Source organism: Poecilia formosa, unplaced genomic scaffold (genome assembly GCF_000485575.1).
Source record: "Poecilia formosa unplaced genomic scaffold, Poecilia_formosa-5.1.2 Scaffold20, whole genome shotgun sequence".
In the NCBI taxonomy this organism is placed as follows: Eukaryota; Metazoa; Chordata; class Actinopteri; order Cyprinodontiformes; family Poeciliidae; genus Poecilia; species Poecilia formosa.
This window is the reverse complement of record NW_006799959.1, coordinates 2,570,123-2,596,048: the sequence shown is the minus strand read 5'-3', so window position 1 is coordinate 2,596,048 and position 25,926 is coordinate 2,570,123. Positions and strand designations below refer to the sequence as shown.

The following is a 25,926-nucleotide window of genomic DNA, read 5'->3' as shown; positions in this document are numbered from 1 at the left end:
AAACCTAAAACCGTAACTTCCTTCTCTTCAAAAGTCAATATTATAATCACAACTTTATACAGAACACAAATTTAGGAATTTGTGTTATACAGCTTGGATAACAACAAAAATGTTGTTATCCAAGCTGTACTTTTTAATGTGTTTAGCTGATAAAATGAGAAAGTTGTCTCCATATAGGGGACAAAATACAATGACAGAGTAGTTTATTATGTCAATTAAATAAAATGTCCCCCAGATTTAGTGCTGTTGTTTCTGGGATACCTACCAAACCAGGCCTGCTGATCCCCCTGCACCTCGATGGCCAGGCCAAAGTCAGCAAGCTTCACTGCAGCATTCTTACACTTGCTTGCGAGGAGCAGGTTCTCTGGCTGAAGAGAAGAAGAAAACGGCAACAGGTTATCAAAGAACTAATAGGACAAGAAAACCACAATCCTCATGGAGTAAAAGCTAGAAGCAGACATGCAAAAAAGTTTGCAAAGGGGTTCATGAAGGCTGCTTTCAGTCAAGACAAACATTATCAAGGCACACGTTTTGTGTTTTTATTCATGCATTGACAGATACAGCAAAAGTTGGTCCACATTACAGCAGTCAAACCTGATAAGTCTGCAGCACTCTTATTTCCTGGCCTCATGCACTGAGGCTCTATAGGCTCCATCTCTGTGGCCTACATAATGCAGCTAGCCTCATTATTCTCTGTCAGAGGAGAGCTCTAATAATGGGCATCTATCCCCACTGGTCTCTGCTCTTTCTCACTTTCTTCTTCTTAGTCTCACTTAATCATTGCCTCTGTAAAGGTAACAGGCAGCTCTGACTACTGCATAAAGCCCTCCCGGGGGAAATATTAACACAAAATATGATCTGGGGCTATCATTTTTTACAATAATCTTGATGCTACATAATCACCAGGATTGCTAACATGATTACTTACATATTATGTTAGATTGATTATCAAAGTTACCCTTTAATCTGCACAGGTAGACTCAGTTATTTCAGTCAATACCTGGGGAGTTAGACGCCCACCCAAACACTTAACTTCAAAGTTAACATGGGGGCGGGGGGAAGACTTCTTTGTGTCAGTGAAGCTTCAACTTTTAAAGTTTTTTTAACATCCTTTTTGTTCTTCCAATTAGCTAAAGCAGCTGTTTCCTAATATAGATCAGTGAAGAGTAACATGTGTCCAAACTTTTTGAAATCAAAAATTAGGACATTATATTTAGGCTGGATTTCTGTCACCACTTCCCCTGCAATGCAGCAGCATCTGCCTGCATCCTTTCATTGTTTTCTGTCCTCAAATCAGACGACTCGCCTGTCCTCAAAACAGGCGTATTTACAGACGTGTTTCTGCTAGCGTCTTAAGCCAAGAAGGCAAAAGAAGTGGTAATGCTTCCATTTTGAGCCAATATCATGTCACTCCTTGCACTTTTGTAAATCAGGTAGTTTAGAAGGTGCCAGCGCAGTATAATCTGTGACAACGAATGTGGGTGAAATTCGTGAGGCTTCCATCAAAAAGGTGAGCTCACATTCAAACATCAAGTAACAAACATCAGAGCTGCTTGACACAAGAGCACCGCCTTTTCTCCTGCTACTTTTTGGCAGACTAAGCGCAGAGAAGATTAGCAGCTGGTTTTGGTTGAGGAGGGCAGAGAGGAACGTTTACCGACAGATGATGGGAAAGCTGCATTGGAGAGCAGGTCATGAGTGGGTGTTTGATTTGGAGAACTTCCCAGTTTCAGATTTTCGCACTTCCTTTTCTATTTATTTACCAGTTAAGGATCTGGTACCGAGGTGGGAGAGTGGCAGGTATGTATGCATACATTGGGAAGCTGCCTATTTTTAAGGAATTTGCAGACCAGGAACCTGAAGTTCAACTAAATCAGTCAACTTTGATTTAGTAGAACATAAAACATGTTTTAAACAGCAGCTGCATTTTAAAACTCCACGAGTTCTAATGGAAAATTACAGTGTACTGTCAAAGTATTTATTCTCTTTGAACTTTTTAACACTCTGTCATGTTAAACCCACAAATGTATTTAATTATATTTTATGTGATAGACCAACGACGCATAGTTTTAAAAATGCTGACAAATAAAAACCGGAACACTATGGCTGACATTTGTGTTAAGCCCCATTGTCCCAATACTTTGCAGAACCAACTTTTTAGCAATTTGAGCTGCAGGCATTTTGAGAGTTATATCCAAACCAACTCTGCAAATTTTTTCACTTTTAACTACTTATGTCTGGACTTTGACTGGGCCACAGTATACACATACCATATGGTACAGCTAGAGCTCAAAGTTAAACTTTCTAACACTTGTATTTTTTTTCCTTTCTTTTTCAGAATGATTCTGTAATTCTATTCATCCCAATTGACTCCATTTGACCAAAACATTTCTTCCACACACTGTGGTTAGATCCACAGATGACCCCACGTCTCTTTCTTCTTAACACTTTCCTAGGGAGCATTACATGCAGTTCTGATGCTGGATTGATGTTTTTTGAAACATTTTGAACTTGGCATGTTGTTTGATGACCTGACTCTGCTCTAAACCTCTCCACAGCTTTCTCCCTGATTGGTCTGCTGTGTGTCTTGGGTTTCTTGATGTTGTTTGTTCACTAGTCTTCCCTAAAAAAACCTTCACAGACAGCTGTGTTTATACGGACTGCAACTGTTTGCACTTGATTTTGTGTTAAAAACCTTAAAAACCCAATGTCACTTTTATTCCAGGTTGTGTTTGGTTCCATCACATAATATACTAAAGAAATACACTTAGGGAGTTATCACACCTAGTAGTCCAGTAGACTCGGTGCGAGTCAGGTCAAAAAGTGCCAAATTTGTTAGATTTTGACATGGTGCGGTTTGCTTTCACACTGCGCTGTGTCAAACAACCCAAACTAACTGGAAACCTGTTCCCCTCCTCGCCTGTGGTGGCGCTGCACCAAGAACCACAGAAGGAAACAACATGGAAACCTCTGAAGAAGACATGACCGCAACTTCCTTCTTCACAAAATATAAACAAAAATGGAAAGAAGTCAGATTTTAGCAGTTGAAGGATTTCTCTTTTGTAAAAGACAAAGAGTCATTTTTGCCGCTAGCACTAGACTTTTGCGTTTGCTTTGGTTGTATTACCCAGAATGCCCTGTGATATAGTTCACTTCCTGCTTACTGAATAGTCTCCGGTCGGCTTCGATTTCATATACTTATTCAAACCATGCCAGAGTTCACTTCCACTGAACCAACCCTTGGTTTGAAGACTTCTTTGAGTTTAGTTCTGCATTCACACAACCCCAAATGAACCAGACTTTCTAGGTAAATGAACTAGAGTTTGAATAAAGCGGACTAAACAGGGATGGTGTGAATGCACACTAAAAGTTTGTAGTTCAAGGGGGTTAAAAAACTTCGCACTGCACATTACATCGTCTTCTGTACAGTGTGTACATTGAGATTGTTTTTGTTGGCATAAAGTTACAACTTGACTCTGTTGTCATGTCTATTGCTAATTCGAGGGATCATGTCAGTCGGGCTGTCCTCAGTCATCACACTATGACCTATTGCGAGAAACACTCTCCGGTGCGTGGCTGTGAAACAGGATAGGCGTGTAAGCTAAATAAAGTCTTTGCCGACAACAGTTCTGATAAACACAGCAGCCTTTGCTGGAATGCCAGGACTGACATTTGCATAGAGGTCTACTTGACAAAGTGCATCATGCAAAACAAGATGCAACATTCAGACAGGAAGAACAGACAGAAATACCATCAGGTACAACACAAGCAGCAAAATGCAAGACTGGAAAACAGGTTGATTTCTATTTGTTTATAGGCACAGATCATATTTGACATGTTGCTTTGGAGAAGTGGAAAAGCATCTCAGCAAAAAAAAAAAAAAAAAAAAAAAAAAAAAAATCCCTTGAGAGCACTGAGGGCTGTGTGGACAATCTGACAAATTATTCCTGACAAAATCACCTCTAAATTTACAACTGGTTCTTCCTGCAACCGGTAAACATATACTCATTCCGAGTTAATAATTACTATTTTGCAAGAAAATGGTTTTCATGGGTGTAGTATCAATCCAAACCACAGAATACCTGATAAAGGAATAGATATTACTTCTCGCTGTCAAGTAAAAGAACCTGAGATGAGGTACTCTCTCAGCTGGTATTATGTGGAGCAGCTGTGACAGAAATCCTGCTACAAAAAGGTTACATAGCAGAAGCATTGGTCAGCCTACATGACCTGCATTGCATGCTCGACACTGTTGCATGCTTGAACTCTCTACACACTAAATGATGTTTATATAAGAAGGTAGCTGCAGGTTTATTATAGCTGAAGAAACCTGGAGGAAAGTCAGGGAACATTTTGCCCTGAATCTGCATGACTTTCAAATTTAAAAACCAGGTATTATGTTCAGTCTGAACTGTAATATGAGCAATGAGATGATCCACAGCCCTCTATAACTCTTCAGACTTTGCAAGCAACAACCACAACGTCTTACCAACAGAACAGAAATCCACAAACTACAGAAACAGCTCAACCACAAACCCCAAAGACACAAATATATAACTAATATATAGCTTTATGTGGGCAGCAAAGCAATTCCCATCACTCACCTTTAGGTCCCGGTGCACCACGCCCATTTGATGGCAGTGAAGCACCGCCTCCAGGATCTGCTGGATGCAATGACTGCATGCAAACACCAAGGGAAGGGGGGGCGCATGTTAGTCTTAGCAGCGCTGCAAACCCGTGCACAGGCCATGGGGTGCAGAAAAGAAAGGGTAGGTGGGTGGTGGGGGAGATTTTAGGGGAAGAACAAGAGTTGAAAAGACTCTTTTGTTGCCAGAGTGCCACATTTGTACCATTCGCTGGCTTTGGTGGACCCAAAACAAGCAAGATGATCAGAAAATGAAGCTAAATCTGTTGCTTCTGAGTTAGCATAGCATAAAACCAATATATAAAGGATTCATTTTAGAGTGGACTTTTTTGGGTTAATTGTTGTGGTAGAATGGTACAGCTGTGGATTTTCTGCAACAGAAGACTCCTTTATGTCAATCTAATATGCAAGAACCAGCTGACGGTGGCAATTACTTTCAGTTTGGTATATTTTTCAACAACCCTCATCCAAAAAATATTAGAAATTTCATCTGACTCTAGATGCCCTTCCACCATCCGTGTTTTACCCAGCAGGCCTCGGTGGAAATGGGACATGAGAATATGGCTGGCCACAGGGGGCCAAGAAAAACATTGATGAAGAAGGTAAACGAAGGGTTGAGTCGTTACATTTGAAAATTGTGTCTGTTTGAGAACAGGCTGATAAGACTGAAATAAATGATGCTGGCAAGTCATCAGAGACCAAAAACAGTGAGAAAGAAACTAGGAGGCAGTGGAAGTGTGAGACTAGATAATATATCTGCCGTGATAGAAGAGGTGGCTATGATTAATGGGAAGACGACACTGACAGGAAACAACAACATATAAAAGTATGAATGTTATCAGATGATGGATGAGTAGAGCTGTAGTGACACACACTTATATAAAGTGCAAGCATTTATATCTGGACTGGTGTGTGTCTGTGGTTGATAAAAGCTCCATCCTGCATGAGTGTCTCCTGTGCACTGAACTTTTTTTAAAGGATTTAGTTTGTGGGTTAAAATATCTGATTTATTGTCTGTACATAAAAAAAACTACATGTACATGTTATGTCTGTAAAAGGTTGAGGATTAGTTTTAGTTTGGTCCTTCAGAATCTGATAAAATAGAAAAACATGGCAAGTTGCAAGCTGAAGGGAACCATCTAGTAAAACTACAAATAAATTATAAAAATGTTAAATTTTTAGGAAAAAAGCATTTCAACATAAAACCTTTGCTTTCACTGGGTATAAAGTCACAATAAAATATAAAAGCACAACTACTTTCTCATTAAATTCTAAGATTTCACTATATCAGGAATTTATTAGGATTAGAAAAATTATAGTTGAAAATGATGATCATGAGCATTTGTGATAAATCACTTCTCTTCCTCTCATTTGTATCTCTGTGACCTTTAGAGTCAGGTGTTGGGATTTCCAACAGGCTGTGTTTACATCATTGACATGCAAACCATTAATTTATTGCACTTTGCATATTACCACATACAATTATTGGATTTCAAACGCTCCTTTGTGATATTACTATTGCCTATACTGATCACACTACGGCCAATATTACTGATTTATTGTGCAGCTTTAATTTTACTAATTTTGTGGCATCTTGGGTATACCTAGTTTTGCAAACAAGTTTTCGTTTTAACTTTGTAAATAAATTATCAAATGGTGCAATCTGTGGCTTCTGGTTTCGTTCTACTGAGGTTAGATTAGAAATCATTTGAAATGTTTTTTTTAATTTAAAGGAAGAAGAGGTAGAGTATGCATATTCTTTTCCTCATGAATGTCTGCAATAAAATTTGATTCCAGAACAATAAATTATCTTACTAAACTACCAACTTTGTTGTGTTTTGGTATATTGGAGGCTATTAATTAATTCTGTACTTTACTGAAAACTTTTGTTTCCTTATATGAAGACCTATCATGGGCAGAAAGTAAAAGTTTTTTTTTTTTTAAATCTACTTAATTTCAAAATACTGTTAACTGGAAAAGAAATGTGCAAAAGGTGAAGAATCCAATTATCTTTGAATTTAAAAACACAGCTACAAAATGAATATCAAATAAAACAAAGTGATGGTGAGATAGAGCTCTTAATTGGGATTTATTTCCATATTTAAAGGACCATCAATTCTTTTATCATATTTTTCATCTATTTTTTCCCCTTCCAGCTTAGCCACACATCAAACTAAGATAATGAGGAAAGTGATGGAAATTTGTTAATACAACGTCTTCCTGGTTGTTAAAACTAAACTAAATTTGCTTTGATTGCAATTACAGTTTATTCATTTGAAAGGGAAATGACTTAATGGTGGCAGAGACTGGAAGAAAAACAACCAATACAGAAGAAAATCATTTCTGTGCACAAAACATGTAAATCAAATATCTATTTGTTTACAAAACATCTAAACTGGGTCTAAAATCCTGTCATTAGGGTAAAATACCTTTTTTAGCAATTACCTGATCTGTGTAAGGCATGCTAATGTTTCTAAATCTAAAGTTAAAAATTGTCCTCTGATCTAAAAGAAATATTCAGTAAAATTACAAAGTAGACCCTTCATGTAACAAAACTTAAATGACATAGGAAGTCTATTTGGGGTGGGAGACACAATCTGAAACACAGAGAGACGGTGGAGGAAAAAGATGCATTGACCTGAGTGTAAAGTTCAGGGCTATAAATTAAGAGCACTGTCTCATCTCTAAAGGTCTCCCAATGAATAAATACTGGGCAGGTCACATATACCGAGTGTGTCTGGGTACTGGGTGATCACAAGAAGAAATGTGGCTGCACAAAGGCTCTGTCCTGCAAAATCAAAACTTGTTTGTATTTTGTATGTATTGTTTCCGTCGTGAAGACGCCATTGCAATAATAATCGGCTCTCGTTCTTCACTGAGGTTCAGGATAAAACAGATCAAACCAAAAAAAGTACAACAAAACAGGCATTTTGTTTTGGCTTTACATACTGACAAGTCTGAGTAATCCTTCTTAATGTCTTCCTATGCTTACAGTGAAAAATGGAATAAAAATGCATGTTTTTCTACATCGTTGACAATCAGGTGAGCAAAGCTGTTTTTTTTTCTTTTTTCTTTTTTGCACTCAAATGCCACTAATGGACATGTTTGAAACTTAATCCTGATTATTACTGTCGCCATTTTTTGTCATATTTTCTGCTAATGATCACACCCATTAATGAGTGAACCGTTTTTCTTCTTCTCCTAAAAGAGCTTTGTGGATCCATTAATGACTCTGAGCTGACATGCTCACGCACCAACATACACTAAGCAAGAACATTTTTTTTTTTTAAATCCACTGATTACCCCATCTAGAAATGTCTGCATTATACAAACACAGAGCACTTGTACTTTATTTAAGTATGGCACTTAAATAAATTAACATTTACTGCTGCCTAGACACGACTTTGCAATATGCAGAATGAGATAATAATTAGGGCTACACAATAAATCAATACCTATATATCACAATAGAAACATAACCAACATCAATACGTAATACGTCTGACACAATATTCAATAATTTCACTGAACTCCGATCCAGAACCGCACAGGTTCTCCCGCACTCTTTGGTTACCAAGCAACAAATGGTTGAGTAACGTGTGGTTACCTAGCAACAACTTCTTGAGCAACTTGTGCAGCATAAGTTTAACGTTTCGCCTCATAACTCCTTAAAAATAAACAGTGGCATGGAGTGAAAACTGTGGATAAAACAGGCAAGGTCACACCCCCAGTTTGGTAATATTTCAGATATATAAACCAATCAGAAGTTATCGATATTGACCAACATGAAACGCTTTTATCGTGATATGATTTTCAGCCACATAATCCAGCCCAAGATATAATTAGAGCTGCACCAATTCGATATTAGTATCTGTATTGGTTTATATATATAAAAAAGTTATACATCGAGTATAAGTGCAGATCTATTTAGTTTAATTCTATGATTTATCATTTAATGTACATTATATTTAGGATTTCTAATGCATTTCTGAACCATTTGAAAGAAGATTTGCTGCAGTTTATTTTTACTGTTTGGTCAAGGTAGTCAAAGTATTATTTTTGTCAGTTTCAGTTTCTTATTATTTATTTTACATTGGCTGATCTAAAAATTAAAGTTAGGTTTTACATGTTTCACCAAGTTTGTGAACCTATTGGTGTATTTAAATGTGATCTATTGGTGCAGAGTTGTCAAATAAATTTCAGAATTGATGTTTGTGTTTAAAAAAAGAAACATTTTAAGTCAAATGAGCTCTATTTTTCTGTATCGGATTGGTATCAACCGATACTAAACCCCAGATATTTGTGTCGGTGTCAGAAGTGAAAAAAGTGGATGGGTGCATCCCTAGATACGATGCATTATAAAGGATGTGACCGTGTGTGAGCATGCGCCTTCATTTTATGAGTGTACTTCCCGTCAGCGCAACAGGAGCTTTGGCTTTGTGGTCGATTGTGGGATGGTTATGAGGAGAGCAACTGGGAGGGCAGATGAAACTGGAAAAAGTGGGTGAGGTGGGCCAGATTCTTCCAATTAGAAAAATAAAACAAATATATAAATCAAATTCATTAACATTAAGCAAAAAGAAAACATCCATCACAACAAGACACGAGGCGGACGTCAGACTAGAGACGAAGAGGATCGACACAAACAGGCAAAGAGGAGGAAGGAGGAAAAGAGGGGAGGAGGGAAAGGAAGCAAGCAAAGTTTGGGGAGGGGGAGGGTTGAAGGGTGGGATGCAGATGCTCCTCTACACATACTAACCTTCAGGTCCCTGTGCACTATGTCATGTTGGTGAATGTGATGGACACTTTCTAGAATCTGATGGATACAGTGACTGTGAAGACAAAACAGAGAGAGGAGGGACAGCGGGGGGAGGAGGACAGATGAGCCACAGGGATGCACAGAGAGGTATGGAAAAGGACGAGGATGCCAGATGAGCAGAGTGACAGACGGGGCCAAAAAGCCCACATTACAGGGGAGAAAAAGGGCAGGTCAGATTAGAGCAGTGACAGTGGATGTCAGAGGAAATCATGTGGCAGGCAGAGGAAAAGAAAAGTATGTGAAGCAGACAGAGAGGAATGAGAATGGTAGGCAAGTAGGTGTAGGTGGAGGAGACAAAAATGTTTCGTTTTGCTTTCTTTTTTTTTTTTAAACATGATGAGACAAGAGCAGCCACAGCAGAGCAACCCGCCAGACAGAAATCACAACAACGCTGCCACGGGAAAAGTACAGAACACAGATGACAGCTTGTGAGAGAAAAGATAATCACCTTTTTGCATAGAACAGAAAGAGATACTAAATAAAAGAAACGGACAGTGAATCATAGAGGACAGGCAGTTATTTTTCTATCTCTGAAAGGAAAAACAGCACTGTGTGTTTGTGCAATGCAAAGACAAACATGAAACTTCCTCACAACGATGAGCGTGTTCATTTTGAAATATTTCGTGTATGCAGCAGAATCATTGTGATGATAATGTACAGAATATGTGACTAATGGCAGGCGCAGGGAGAAAGCCGCCTGCAGGATCCACACCCACACCGACTGTGAGTGGGAGGACTGAGAGAGAGAAACAGAGAGATAGATGCATATGCATCGTTTGCGGAACCACACACAAAAACACACAAATACATCATGTGGCAACAATACATGCCTAAGACTTTCCTCTCACTGAGAAAATTATTAATATGCAGGTATGAAATTGTAGAAACTTTTACTTTAATTTGTGAATAAGCTGTATCTAAGGAGGTAAGAGTCTATTAGGTAATGAAATAGATGTTTGATCTTAAATCTTGTGTTTTTAATAAAAATCAGTCTAGTTTACTTAAAAAAAAAAAAAAAAAACTTCCAAGGCCTTAAAACACATTTTTTGCAGCAATCTAGAGCCAGAAGGGCATGTTTAGGTAAAAATCTGATCCAAGGCCACTGCTTTGATGAATGCCGTTCTCATCGATTCAAAAAGTGTGGCATAAATTCTTATTTTTTATTGTTTTTTGACTAACCCCAAAATGATAGTTTTTTTGGTTGTTTTGTCACTGGAGCTTTTACAGTCAACACAAAATCGACTGGTGCTGAATATGTATTGGCTGAATATTGAAATGCAATAATTTTAATTTTATTTTAGGAAATCAGAAAACCTGGGAATGCTACAACACATTTTTTTTTTCTTTTTTTTTTTCATTTTTTTTCTTTCTTCTGCTGTTGTGGACATTCTTCCTTTTTTTTGAGTTGTTTAGTGCATGGTGGTTGTTGTTTTTTTTTTTTTACTTCTGTCCAAGTTCAATGTAGTAAAAGAAACAGTGGGAAAATGAGGTTGAAGGATTTTAATCTGAAGTTCACAACAGAACAAAGACATTTTTGCATGCCAGGACATATTTGATGCCCATGTCTGCTTTTTATTAAATACCTCAAAATATCTGGCTTCCATCTTCACCCAGCCTCATGGCACCTCATAATTGGACTGGGTCACATTTAGGCAATTGTAACTCAATATTCACACATGTGCTTTGTAAAGCTACATGTTGGGCAGCAAACCTAAAAGAAATAAATATTTAATCTCTCAGCAATAAGACTTTAAGACTTAATTTTAGCTGGCTATAAATTTAACCAAACAAAGTCAGTACAAACTCCAAAATGCTTAATTTATTGCCATTGATTATTTAGTGTCTATCAATAGCTTCAAAATTCAGGAGATAAGATTAATGATTAATTTTAGGTGGTGTTTAACTTTAAATAGGCAAAAATCAAAAGATAACTTCAGTCTGTTCAGATTTCTGGTCTTTCCGTTTGGTGGATTTTTTTATTTGATTAAAACAAAAAGTGACTGGAAACCTTACTGAAAAAAGCAATGCAAAGGTGCGAGGTGCAAGTTGACAGCATCCCACTGAGCATGGCATTTAGAAATGGAAGAACGCCTCCATGTCCTTCTTCTGTTTACCAGCCCTCTAATGTCTTGCTGTCGAATAACATTACGGTCTTCTATAGAACCTGCCCGTCGGTCGAGGCTGGTCGAAAGTGCATCCAGACCCACACTGGCTAAAAAAAGCAACATCAGTTCTCCGCAGGAAGGTAAACTGATAAATGTTTGACAAATAACATAAAGCCAAATGTGCAGGGTGTAAAAATACTTCACATTCGACAAAATTTAATATTCATTGCTTGTTTTATAGTTGGTGACATCATATTTTTATATTTTTAGATATTTTAGACATACATCATAAATCAATTGTACTAGGATATGATGCAAAGTTGGGAGCTTTTATAAGTAGTGAAATATTTCCATCCAATTGTGATGCAAATTTTTAATATGTTCCAAAAATGTCTGCAAATTAGGTGCGTTTCCATTTACTGGGTGGAAGCCAATCAATCAGGTCATGCTAAGCTTAATTTTGTCAGATGTTGACGCTATGCATGGCTGTGAAAAAACAAAACAAAAAAACGTGTCTCACTCAGAGACTGCGCTAGACTTTCTCGTTTTCTGTAATTCTGACCGAAAACAAAAATCATAATCTATTTTTCTCCCATCATTTCTAAAAATGATCATAATGACATAGTCAAGTGCATTTCATTTTCATTCGGTTAAATTAATATTCAACCAGCTAAACAGAGAATCCACAATCACACACCAAGCAGACATTATGTATTATGAACATGAGCAAGGATTGTTCACCCACTTGTGTGTAATCAAACTTCTCAGAGTTTTGATATCGATTTCTAGGCTGAATCCACACTGCAGCTAAACTGGACACTGGAATTACAAGCGGCAGCTAAAGTTTTGAAATCAGGGAACATCTCTCAAACTTAAGTGATCAGAAATCTGCACGATTCTCTGAGAGAACGAGGATTTGCTCCAAAGCCTTCATAACTACGGTGCAGCAACTACATGTTGAGGTTCCGCTTTCTGGACCTTTACGTCCAAAAAGTGTCTCTTACTTTGGAGCAGCTTGGGAGTGTTTTGTAATTGGGCATAATCATTTCAAAATTCCCTATTTTCCCACATATTCTGCTCAACTGTAAATGCTTCAGCACAGAACTGGGGAGCAGTCCAAGGAGAAATGCCATATCTGGGATAAAATTATTTTAAAAATAAACTAACACTGGTGTGTCTTAAATTTCCTTTCAGCCTGTATAACCCCTGGATAGGAAAGATTGCTTGTTTCGTACTTTGGTGTAATTTACTCACAAATTTACTCATTGTGGCCTTGATCTGATCAAGCGTTCCTAAAAAGGAACTCTGATAGATTCTGACTGGGGGCGACAAGGTGTGATTCTGCACAGTTTGGGGTCTGAGTGAGAGTGAGACTAATTATCATGGCTAATTAAAGTCCCACTTCTTGCTAGTCTCCAAGGGAGCCAGGGTGGCGGTGTATGCGTGAGTGTGTGTTTGATACTGGCCTGAATGAGTGACATTCAGATGAAGGAGGAAAAGATATTCAGGAAGGAAAATGATCAGCAACCCGTTTAGATGTTGGTTTGGGTTTGGATTGCTTAAAACTAGGGCTGGGTCATGAATCCATTTTATCGGTTAATCAAATTGTTGGTTTTGGAAGATTTAATTTGGTCTTTTTTTCACAAATGCACTCCTTGGGTTTCCATAGTTCAGAATGATGTCAGTATGCCCAAGGCCGCCATCTTGTTTGACGAGCATTTATCTATTTGGACTTTGAATTAAGGTCAACTCTTTGACAGAATATTAGGGCCAGGCTAAGATTCTTTTTAAAAATGGAAATAAACTCATCATGTTGCAAGAATAAAGTCGAATAACAATAAACTCAAAGTAGAATCTTACCAGAATAAAGTCATAATATTTGGGGAATGAAGTAACAAATTTATGAGAACTCCAACACAAAGAATAAAAACAAATTAATTCGTCAAGCTTTTTTCCTTATTAAAACAACTTTCTTCTAATATTATTTCTACATTATTTTAGTTAAACATAAAGTTCCTAACACTTTGTTGTAAAACTCATTGATGGGATGATTTAAATAAAAGCAATTTTCTGATCATATTTTCTGCAGTTTGTAATTTCTTTTTTTAGAAAAGAAAGCAAAAAAATCTATCAAAATTGGAAAACAGATGTGACATATTCCTACTCCTAAAAACCACAATAATTTCTTCGACAGGTGGGCCAGGTATGCTAACATTCAAACATAAGCTACGATGAACAGCTGCGTGTGGGAGTTGGATCTGCCTTGACTCATAAATGCAGCATATTTTGCATGAATCTTGACAAGACAATTGTTATTTGTTTTTGAGTGCATCATTAATGCTCTATTATGTTTCCACCTGAGAGTATATTTGCTTCTTCTTATGTCCATCCCCGATGCAAATTCTGTGGGCAACACTACGAGGAAATGTAAATCCTGATTTATTTATAGGACCTGCACTCAAGTCTCGCCAGTCTTTGACAAGTGATGGCCTCCACATTTTAGTCGACGTCGAAGGGCCACATCAGATTAAATGTTTCAATGCCATACATTTATTTAAGGTTTTCAGAAGCTGTAGAAGATTTTAAATAATCTTGACATTTGACATTTCAGGCTTAATTGTGTTGTATTATTTTCTCCGATATAAAATGGGTTTCCTTTCAATAAAGGGAACAGATTACTGAACACTGCTGGATATGACCTTTCTGCAGTGAGTGATTTATGGGCTTCTCAGCCACCTGTTGGCGCTCCTGGAAACACACCAGCAGTTCCTGTCCAATAAAACTATAGTCAGCTGCTGAACAATAAAATAATTATTTACTCTTGAAGCTACAATAATGAGATTAAATCGATCCTGGGCGCTAATCAGCGACTCAGTCAGGAAACAAAACAGGTCAAATCTGCCCTGATTGCATTGTTGATGCTTGTTGTGCTAACAGCTAAAAGTCAAGCAGTGCTGGCTTTTCTTTAGTTCTGTTTAAACTCCTATGGATATCAGGCTGTAAATTAAAGAAAATAGAAACTTACATTATACAAACCTGTTCTAGAAGATATTACAATCAGTGTTGTTCAGAAATTTTCTCCTCTGGTGGCTTGCAGCTTTTGTTTCTTTGCTTCAATATGGCTGATTCAAATGATCTTAAAGAATCCTAAGACTGAAGTAGCTCCTTCTGATGTTATTTTAGGGGAAAAAATGTTTTTAATTTACCTCGGTAAGATAAACTTTAAGGACTTAAGAGAGCTTCTAATGTGACAAAATGTTTGGAGTAGTGAGGATGATTTTTAGTGAGCCTAGAGTGTTGGAAGCAGTGAAAAGGGTGGAAAAACTGACAGAAATGAGATATATTCTCTGTAAAATGTTTGTTGTTTCACTAGATTAAAAACAAGGTTATACAAGCAGGCAGTCACTGAATAGCTGACAACTGAGGGTCCACATTAATGATGATTAATATCAAATAGAAGAAGTAATAAAGTAACCAGCATGGCGAAAAGACATTAGTAATGATTAATATCAAATAGACGGGCTAGTAAAGTGACCAGCATGGCAAAAAGCTGTGACAAATCACAATCATGAGGAGGATGTAAATAAGACGTGATTAAACATGTTGATGCTGAGCGGCAATTAATTCAATTTTAGTTTCATCATCATGGCACTTTTCTTAATCGAGTCTAGATTCTACGATTGTCCTTCTGCGTGTATCAACCAAAGACTTTCTCACTGTATTTCAGAAAGACCCAAGAAGTAAAAGCTACCAGGACATTTTCTATTTAAGACAGTGCAATTTGTGGGATGGAATAAGGTTTTTTTCTTCTTTTTAGCAACATTTGGTCCACAATCCTTACCAGTTGGTGGCGCTAATGCTCCATTAAGTTATTTGCCAACTGCCATTAAACAAGATGTAGAAGAGGAAGAAGAACCAATCACACACTGCAAAAAAAATGAATCTTACCAAGTATTTTTGTTCTAGTTTTTAGTGCAAAATATTTTTGTACACTTGGATTAAGACAAAACTAACTTTCAAGTAAGTCTGCAGCAAAATATAGGAGTTTGTGCTAAGCCAATAATTCCTTAATAGGAATGAAAAAATATGAGGTCCACGGGCACATAATTTAACTTAAAACATCCCTGAGACTTGTTTTAAACATGCCAAACCAGTAGGGGGCAGTGCAGCGCAGAGCTAAAACCTGCCAGCCAATCAAGTTGCTTCAAAACAACCACAACTTCCTGTTAGGAATTACACATGCCAGGAGATCCATTTGTATGTTGAACTACTTGTAAATAGAGTATTAGGATATAAAGTTAATTAAATACAAGACAATACCGATTGGGAATTGAGTCAAAGCAAGTATGTGGATATATTAGTGCATTATCTGTCACAGACTATGATGCACATCTCAATCTCAATTGTCCAATGCACACCCGCAAACACAAATACTGAGTTTTCTTAAATGTCCATTTTGCTTGGAGTTTTTTTAAATAAATACATTTTTAGTGAGGATGAAAGGCCATAATGTATGAAAATCTATTTATATTTTACAGATATCTTGCTATGTGTGGACTATTGGCCTTAAACTGCATGTGCAACAGACACTCACAAGTCTGCAAAGAAACACCTGTTATAAAAAGCACCAGTAATTTAGGGCTGTTAACAGATAAGTCTCTTTAGAGCAGGTCAAAACAAGAAATCCTGCTCTTTAGATGAGGAATATCACCAGTTCTTACAGAGAATAATTACAAGCTACAACTGAAGCAGCTTGAAAGTGAAGACTGGAGCTGAAATCGACCATTTACTGTCACATACTGTAGTGATTTTAGCTTAAAAAGACAGGCAAATCTGCTGGGCTTTTAATGTTGGTGAATGGACTGACACCCACACTCACAACTGTCAGTTTCAAGTATCTCTCTCACTCTTCTCTCAGCCTATTGTCTGTCCACCCCCCCACTATGCCGTTTCCTCTTCCGTCGATTGTTAAAGTGAACTGTGTGTGGCGATGAGTCAGCAGGGGGCGGTGGGCGTTAGATATAAAACAGCACAGTCGGTGGTAAAAGGGTGAAAAAGAACAAAACCAAAGAAAGAAAGAAACTGAAACTGTCACCATAGTTCAAACTTTAGATTTGCTGACATTGTTTTTATCTTTTCCACTGTCTGAGGAGAAGCAAAGCAGAAGAACGATGAATAGCACAATTTGCATCCTGAGCAAACTGCACCTGCAAGTCTCACCAAGTCTTTAAAAGAAAGCCTTGAGGTTTGACCAATGATTATAGTTTAAAAAGCATCAGCAGAAAGCTAATTAAGACACACAGTTATGGTGGTTCCAGTTATTTTTAGTTAATAAACGGTGAAAATGCTGATGTTCACAGCTTTCAAAGCATCTAATTACTGTTTTAGCAAGAACCTTGGGATGACCTCTGCATGGAAATCACAAATATGTCATTTTTAATAGCCTACAAATTAGAATGCTGCAATTTGCAATATAACAGAGTCCATATTTATCTCCAACAGACTAACTTAGTGTTGAATCTGTAAAAACAGATGTTTATTATGCTGAAAAGTGTGATTGGTCAAACCTAAGTTGGGTCTTAAAGGTGCGTGATGTGTCTTGTGAGAGGTGAGGGCAAGTAGTGCAATGGAGAAAGCAAAGGAAAAGGGAAGAATGGTGAAAAGAAAAGAGCAAAGAGAAAAGATAACTGACAGCAAAATTACAGCGACTGGCAAAAGTATTCGTCCCCAGTGAACATTTTTCCTCTTTTTGTTGCATTAAAACTACAAACTTTAATGTATTTTGTTAGGATTTTATGTAGTGCATGACTAGAAAATGGAGGAAATTGTGCAAGGTTTTCAAAATATTTTATAAACAGTTTTGGGAGGCTTTGAACAACATTAATTAGAATTTATTTAGAGGTAAGAAATTTATCACAATAATGATAAACGATGCGATAAATTCCCATCCCTATCATGCGATGACCTGATCAGATGAGAAAAAAACAAAAGATTTTTGAATAAGTGCTAAACTTTGCAGAAAACTAGCACTGCACATCATGCAGACTTCAGCAGGGACAAATGTGATGATTTGAAATGATGAGAATAAAACTCTTTCTAGATCAGCAAAGCTTGTAGAGACGTAACCTCTTGCAGCAAATTGTGCTTCTACAAAGTATCGACATAGGAGAGCTGAGTACGAGTAGACGCCACACTGATTATATTTGTTAAACCTTTTGAAAACCGAGTATTCGTTTCCCTACACTTCAAATCATGCACTACTTTGTTCCAATAAAACACACTGAAGTTTTGGGTTGAAATTTGCCAGAATGTGGTCGTGGGGTGCAGATACTTTTGCAAGGAACTGCAGTAGTTAGAGTAAGAAAGAGAGAAAAGAAAACAGCTTTTTGAACAGACAAAAAAAAGCAAGAAAAACTAACAAGAATTGCAAGAAAAGAAAGATGGAAAAATAACACGTCTACATGATTCATGAAGCTGAAAACAAGGGGTGAGACAAGATGACAAGGAGCAGAAATTAAAGGAAAAGGAGAGGAAATTGAGAGGAATAAAGAAGTACATAGAAAACCACAGACAAGACAACAACAGACTGGGAACGTTTTGAAGATGAGGACGCAGAGAGACGAAGGCCGCGGTTCTACCTGGCGTCCGCCTCGCTGTAGTACTCTCTGGCTACGATGTCCTCAAACAGTTCACCTCCGGTCACCCTGCAACAACAAAAACACATTTATTCAACGTTAAGACGCTCCAGTGTCGTTGGGTTTACAACATTCCAGGAAAGAACAACAGAAATAAGAAACACAAAGAAATCCAAAAACAAGGATTTCATCACCACTTTTTGGTTTATTTGTGGCTCACCCCATTTCCCCCTAAAATCTCCCCTCCGCCCTTCTTCCCACACCGTTGCCATGGAAACTAGAGGGAATTGCTGAGAGATGGATGCGGAGGGTGTGGGAGGCGGTGGTGACAGGGATGGGGTAAATATAGGAGAGAGTTATGCAATGCTATATATGCACAGAGGGTGCAGGAACCGAGGGAGAGGAGGAAGAAGATGATGAAGCATGTGTGTAAAAGAGAGGAAGGATGACTTACAAGTCAAACAGGAGGTAGTGGAAACCCTCCTCTGATATACTGTCGTGAAGACGAACTGTAAGAGAATTGAGGAATAAACGTTTAGTACAGTCATTGTACATTTATTTTGCTGTAACGATTAATTCAATGCTTTTTCTAACTGCCTCTGAAAAAGCATCACTGCTGCATTTTAAGTGAGAGATTAAAGGAGCGTAAAAAAGCAGCAGGGAGAGCGTGTGAGGGAACGAAACCACAGGGAGTCATAATAATAGAGCCTTATGTCATGTATTTACATTACAGCAAGAGGTTCTGCAATTAAAATTATACATTTAAGCAACAGGAGAATGTACTGCACTGTTATATTTCATTTAAAATATAAAATCCAGCATCAACATTGCTCCATTTTGAGTAAACTGTGTGAATACTTTGAGGGGAATAAAAATTATCAATATAAATTAGGGATGAAACAATGAATTAGATTTCAAATGACTGATTTAGTAATTGATTAACTGTTAACTGGAGTATAAAAACTCAAATAAGGCAATTTGCTGCAAAACAACAGTCAGTGCAGTAATTGCGCCCAATCTGCACAAAAAACCTTTATCTGTCAATGTTTTACCCAAAACTCCCCAAGTGGCATCTTTTTCATTCACCCAGTTCCAATTCACCAAAGGAATGCTATGTTAAAGCATTTTTTAGTTTAAAAAGAAAGTTAATTATTTACTTCAAATATCTAATATATTTATAATATTGTATAGAAAGATAGATTTAATTAGCTTAATGAAAAATCTGCAGAGTGTACACATTTTTATCCAATTAATTGTTACAGTAACTGACAGATTAATCAATTACTAAAATATTTGTTGGTTGCAACCTAACTATGAATTAGATATAAATTGAGAAAAATTGATAAAGTTGCTCAAAAGTATTTCATAATTCACTGTGTTGGTGTTAGAAGGACTAAAACCGAACGAGTTCCTCACCAATGTTGGGGTGTTTCAAAAGGCGACAGATCCGAGCCTCTCGCTCCAACTTCTGGTGATCTGCAAAACAGCACAGAAACAATTATTAAGAAATGAAACACAAAGAGCAAAATCTACTGCAGACGGATGTCTGCGTCAGGGTTTGATGTGTGTGAAATTTTACTTTATCTGATACAAAAAGCAAATGCTGAAGTAGCAACTAGTCAGGTGAAGCACAGTGAGAAAATGCAGCATATGTAAAAAAAAACAAAAAACACAAAAACGGTACATTTTGCTTAATTTGTTCAATCACAATAGGCTTCATAGATGAATTTTTATTTGAATTATTTAGATTTTTTTCTTATCTTAAACTAGTAAACTATATAAAGTCTGATGTTTGCCACATAAATGTCAGAAGTCGTAGATCAACATCTGGATATTTTCTCTTCTGGAATTTGTGTCACAAATATCTGATTTTATAACGTCAAATAATATTTTAGTTTGAATATCTGTAAATTTATGCCTTTAATCATGGAAAATATTTTTTTCTTGCAAATTTATGACTTTTTGACATTAGAGAATATCCACACTTTGTCTCATAAATAGGTGAAATTAAATTTAATAACAAAAATTTACTCCTCCATGGCCACATTGTTTCATTTTTTCATGTAGCTGCAATGGTCTGAATACTGTATTATGCAATGCAATTCAAATTATTAAAAAATAAGAATAAAGACATCGACACTGTCCTTTTTGAAGATGCAATTTTTCAGTTTTTGAGTTTCCACCAGTAAAATGAAGTTTTACTGAAACATAAACTGTGTTTTGAAGACTCTGCAAACATCAATTAAAAGGTTTTACTTATTGACGTAAACTGGACATAGGTGTGGCTGAGATAATGATACTTGCTGATAAAGAAGTGATTTGATCCTGAGCTTAAGGCTGAAATAAGGAGCTCTGCATACGAAGATGAAGATCAGATCAATATAATACTGTAATCAGCCACAGTGCAGCACAAAGCGGCACCACAACCTTGATTTGGCTTTTTTCTGATACCCGAAAATCCTTTGGAGTTTAGAGCAAAAACAGATCTAACACACACATTGGAGCACCTGGGCTGGCTTTGCTTCTTTGTGATGAAATCAGATGCTATTTCTGGTTTAAGTATTTTATCATTTCAGAACGCGACGATCGGACCAAACATGCCCACAAACAGAAAAACCCAAGAAGAAGTGGATCCTTGTAAACACCAACACTCAAACAACTGATGAAAATAAATACATGCTGTTGTTGGAAACAGTATAGTACAACCTGTGACAGGAATAGCTTAGAAAAACGCGAGCAGACACATTTCCATGGGTAAAGAGGAGTGACAGTGCGTGTAAGCCCAGTGATTACAGTCTTAGAAGACGAGCTAAGCCAGTTGGAGAAAGGAGTGGGGGAGTGTTGAAGAGGGACAGAGGAGGTGGGAGGAGGAAGAACAATTAAGCCTGCGTGTGCCATCTTTCTGTTGAAAGATTAAAACAATGCTAATCGCTGCGTCTGCTGCTGCTTGTTTTCTTCCTCTGACTCTTCGGTTGAGGAACCAGTGAAACAAACAAAGCATGATTTTCTATTTATCTCTCTGTAAATCAAGCTGCTTTTTTCTAGTCTCCAGGTGAGGTTATTGTTTGCTTTGTCTAAATGTCCATTCTGCCTAAACTCGTGTTTCTGCTGAACCGTCCTTGATATGTTACGATGCCAAATGGTGGAAAAAACATCAAACGGGCCAGGATCGGGTTTCAGTCTGTTGGTGGCATCTGCTGATAATACGAGAACAGAAATGGCCCAGAGTTGTTGTCTCCGTTCATCGAGGTTTAGTCCATCTGTCGACATACCTGAGCTTTTGTTATTTATAATCCATAGCAGGGGTGTTCAAAGAGCAACCGAAGAGGAGCCCACGACCTCAATTCAAGAATAAATCCAGGCAAAAATTTACATCTAAATCTACTTACAAAAATATTTTTCCAACTTTCTGCTTTTCTTCTGCTTTCATGGTAAATAGTCTGATAGTCTGGTAGACTCTGTTCGATTGGGGACCAAAATTGCAACATTTGTTACATTTGCAATTTGCTTTCACTCTGCACTCTGTCAAACAAAACAAAACATTTGAAAAACTTGTCCCGCTCCTCGCCTGTGGTGGCGCTGCACCAAGAACCACAGACAGAAACAACACGAAAACCTTAGAAGACACTGAAGAAAACAACTTTTGCTGAAATGTAAAAAAATAAGTGGCGTCAGATTGTAGAGCTTGTTCCTTTGTTTTTGGTAAAAGACCACAAGCCATTTCTCCCTCTACTGTTAGACTTTTGTGTTCGTTTTGGTTGCGTTTACCCAGAATACCCTTTGCTTTAGTCCACTTCCTGCTTTGGAGTGGTCTCTGGTCTGCCTGGAATTCATAATTCAAGTTACACCAGAAATCACTTAAACCAAACCAAAACCGTTCGTTATTTTGGTCTGTGTGATTGAACTCTTGGTGCATTCACACCACCCCCAAATGAACCGGACTTTCTAGACAAACTAAGTAGTCAAAAGGACACCTGGATGCACCAATATGCTTTTAATTGTTGTATTAAAACTTGGCTAAATACAGTAAGTGTTTTCAAATGGAGACTGATCCTGAGCCTGTATTTATTGACAGACTAAATATTTTGTCTTCAATCGAGCCCTGAGTAATAAACAAATTGGATGCCTTTCATTTGACAAGGAAACACCATTTGAAGTTTAGGATCTTTAATCCCGTTCCTACAAAAAAATCTGATTATTTGTTTAATTAAAATAGTTCATGTTTGGTTTATTGATGAGTAGGTAAAAAACAGAAAACATTTTTCATAATTTTAATATTTTTTATTTATTTATTTTATTTTTATTTTTTTTCGCTAGTACTTTTGGTGAGTATTTTGGACACCTCTACTCTACAGGAAGGCATCACTAAACACTGGAGAGGAAATTAACCCTGTACATGTAACTTAGAAACCGAAACTGCTTTCATTAGTAATGATCTGAACCGTCACACGTCCTACACAAACCTCTGGTTTAGTTCTATAAATATTTTTGTTATTGTCAGATAAATGGAAAAAAGCTGATGGGATGGGAAAATTGTGCTTCATCTTCTTCTGCTCTTTCTCTCCTTCATTATTATATTATCACCAAACAAAGAGGCAGAACCTGAAAATGAGCACCCACTCATTTCAGACCAGGATGAAAATGGGTTTCAGGTTGTTTATGAAGCTGGCTGGCTCAGAAAAAACAACATTCATGTCTGAAGGATGAACTTCCTGCCCCACATTTCTCAGTATATCGATAGATCAGCTTCATGAAAAAACAAACTGGGGAGATTACGGTTGACGAAAACAATGAAAAGGTTCAGAGTTGAGCTCTAAAACTCAGTGGATTAGCAGTGTTTGCCAATTGCCAACTGAGTTCCTTGGAGATAAATAAAGTACTTTTGAAGTGAATTATATAGAATTTTCTGTTTTATTTATAGAAGTAAAATATTTCATGCAGTATCAACATTTCCTGGGCACGAGTGGAAGTGAAGATTGAGTAAAAAAAACTATCTTCTTTTGGAATCGAAATACCAAAAAGTATTACATTTTTAAAGGATTTTAGACCATTAAATTAGTAGATGATGGACTTTCAGTTGTAAATAAAACAGAGGTCCGTAACTACCTGGCTGCACACCACTCTGCGGGTTGTTCGGTATTGCAATGAAACAAAATAATTATGTTGAGAAACACCAAGAAAGAAATTTCATTTAGAAAAAAAAAAGTTCTTATGAAATGCAAATGGAATTATGTGAGTTAAGGCTACAGGATTAATCAGAATGAAACAAAAATACATTAATTAAAAATATTTGTGTACAGCCAACTTTTGCGTATTCTCTTCTGGGCTGGGCAGTAAATCGATTTTATTAATTAATTAAATTTTCTGATTATAAAGATTTAATTTTTGGTAAATTGGGTTTTTTTTTCCATCAATGTACTCTTTGGGCCGCTGTAGTTCAGAGAAGGGGATCACTGATTTATTGGCCAATTTATTGATGCCGATTTTCTTAATTTTGGAAGATCGGAGATCGGCCAAATTTTAGTGGCAAAGCTCTAAAACGGGCCTATTGTTTAACAAGCATGTTTGACAGCTTGTCTTTATTTGGACTCTGAAATTAATTTAACTCCTACAACAGATGAATGAAATAAAAATGTGTTCTTTCTTTTTAAGAAAGGAAAGGGAGATAAAGAAACACACAAAAAAACATTAAAATCAAAAAATGTAAGAATGTAGTAAATAGTTATTTTATTACTAAAACGTTTCCATGTTTTAGTGCAGCTAAAAGTTTGAAAAATAAGGCAAACAAATATATTATATTTCTGTTTCACTGTATAAGAAGTTTGAATCTAAATCAGAGCTTTCATTTTGCCGTTGCTCTGACTGTAAGGAGTGTACAGTCAACTGTGGAAAAGTAGCGCAGCCCTGGTACTACACTCTGCTTCAAATATTCATTTAACCCCTCTCTTTAAAGCTGTCGGTCAGCCAAACGCTGTCGCTCTCTGAAGCAGTGGGGTAAATAAGAAATGAGCAGAAAGATAACGGAGAAAGGAAGGATGGTGAGGACCGGTCCTGGAGGGGGATGAGAGAGGAAGTGGTGAGAAGGAACAAGCAGGAGGAGATATGTGGCAAACAGGAACACAAGCGCAGAGTGAGATAACCCAAGGACAGCATGCAGCAGAGTCTGCAGGAGACGACGTGCTGGAGAAGAAGAGAGGAAGCGATGACGAGAGGAATACATTTGGGTTAATCATCGCTGGCGTCTCAGGAGAAGAGGAAACATCCACAAAGAGAAGCTCATATAACCACTGATCAAGAATATTTGACTTACAAGATCAGCATGGCTCACTGCAGCTGGGAAATATGGAGTTTAAATCTCACTTTTTTTCTCATTTCCTAAAAATACTAAAGGAATGTAGACACTGGAAAACTGGTTTTTAGCAAAAGTATTCACACCAATTAACATTTTTCACATCGACAGTCACAATAAATTTTGCTGGACAATAAAATGTTCCAGTAACACAAGTTGACCAATAAACTTTAATTTTGTAAGAAACACTCCACACTGAAACTGAAAGACAGTTTAAATATGCAAAATGAAACATAAGAATCAAAACAATAATTAAAACTAGAACCAAAACCATGAATAAAGTGGATCAGGAAATATGTGTAAACAAAGCTTCACCGGGTTCAAATTCAATAAAGAAATGATACATTATTGCATTTTACGGAATAAAATGTTTATTTCCTTATTTAGAAAAACTAACAGAGTTATTTGTTGATGTCTATTTTTACATAATTCTTAATTTTGCATAAAATAAGCTTAAGAGGTTAAATGAAAAATCTACAAAATGTGCCATTTTTCCGATCACTCGATAAATCATCAGAATAATCGATTACTAAGATGATCGTTATCTACTGTCCTCATTTCAACTTGCAACAAATTATTCTATGCAACTTATAAAAGTTAGCATCAAATAAAGTTAAGAGGGGAACTTTAAAAACAGTGACATTTGCGGTGAGCCATCATCTTTTAGGAATCATTTCCGTCAGAAAAGAAAAATCAGTATGAAGGGTTAAAATGTTTGGTGTAATCAAACTAATCTGCTGAACTTGTGGCTGTATTATAAATAAAACAGGCTCTACTGGCATTTGTAATTATAAGCAGAGTGATTTGACTTTATAATAGCCTTACATGTAATAGGCCTTCACTTAAGTACCTCCGCACGACTTATCTGACATTGACACAAAAGAACCGGGACAGAAATCAGGTCAGCTCTCTGCTGCTGCTGCAGGTGAGTCTCAGACAAAATAAACACCTCACATGTGCACATATATACATTTATATATAGACGTATACGCACACGCACATCCACTCTACCATGATATGCTACAAGGCCATACAGGAACCTCTGGCATCCGTCGTCCACAGATCGCTGCCAATAAACAAGTGCTATGATTGGCTGGAAGCCTTGCCCAGCAGACCTGCCCTATATTTCCTGTTGACATGAGCTGGATTGACATTAGCCGCTTGCCGTCTGCAATACGGGACAGAAGCAGGGCTGAAGTCAAGCGGGGTGTTTGGGTTAACACACAAATAACATTTAGTCATCCATTCCCAGATGCCTGATATCGGGATTTTTAAGGGGGTGAGTCACTGTGACTGCAGTAAATAAACAGAGTTCACTGTCAGAATGACCATGAATGTGTGTGCCAGAGTGAAAGAGAGGCAGAGTCAGATGA

General features: G+C 37.2%; 1 protein-coding gene across 35 annotated transcripts in view; it reads right to left on the bottom strand.

Moving 5' to 3' along the window:
• camk2b1 (calcium/calmodulin-dependent protein kinase (CaM kinase) II beta 1) overlaps positions 1–25,926 on the bottom strand; it is an 80,303-nt gene that overhangs the window by 42,913 nt on the left and 11,464 nt on the right. For 27 of the 35 annotated variants that reach the window (XM_016669167.1, XM_016669170.1, XM_016669175.1 and 24 more), the window contains exons 3-7: positions 19,621–19,680; positions 18,659–18,713; positions 18,208–18,273; positions 4,605–4,677; positions 266–368 (exon numbers count right to left, since the gene is read on the bottom strand). In XM_016669167.1, the coding sequence (XP_016524653.1) occupies positions 266–368; positions 4,605–4,677; positions 18,208–18,273; positions 18,659–18,713; positions 19,621–19,680 (357 nt within the window). Of the gene's footprint in view, positions 1–265; positions 369–4,604; positions 4,678–9,404; positions 9,478–18,207; positions 18,274–18,658; positions 18,714–19,620; positions 19,681–25,926 lie in introns of those variants that run through there. The other 8 variants (XM_016669168.1, XM_016669173.1, XM_016669177.1 and 5 more) reach the window with 2 other exon arrangements.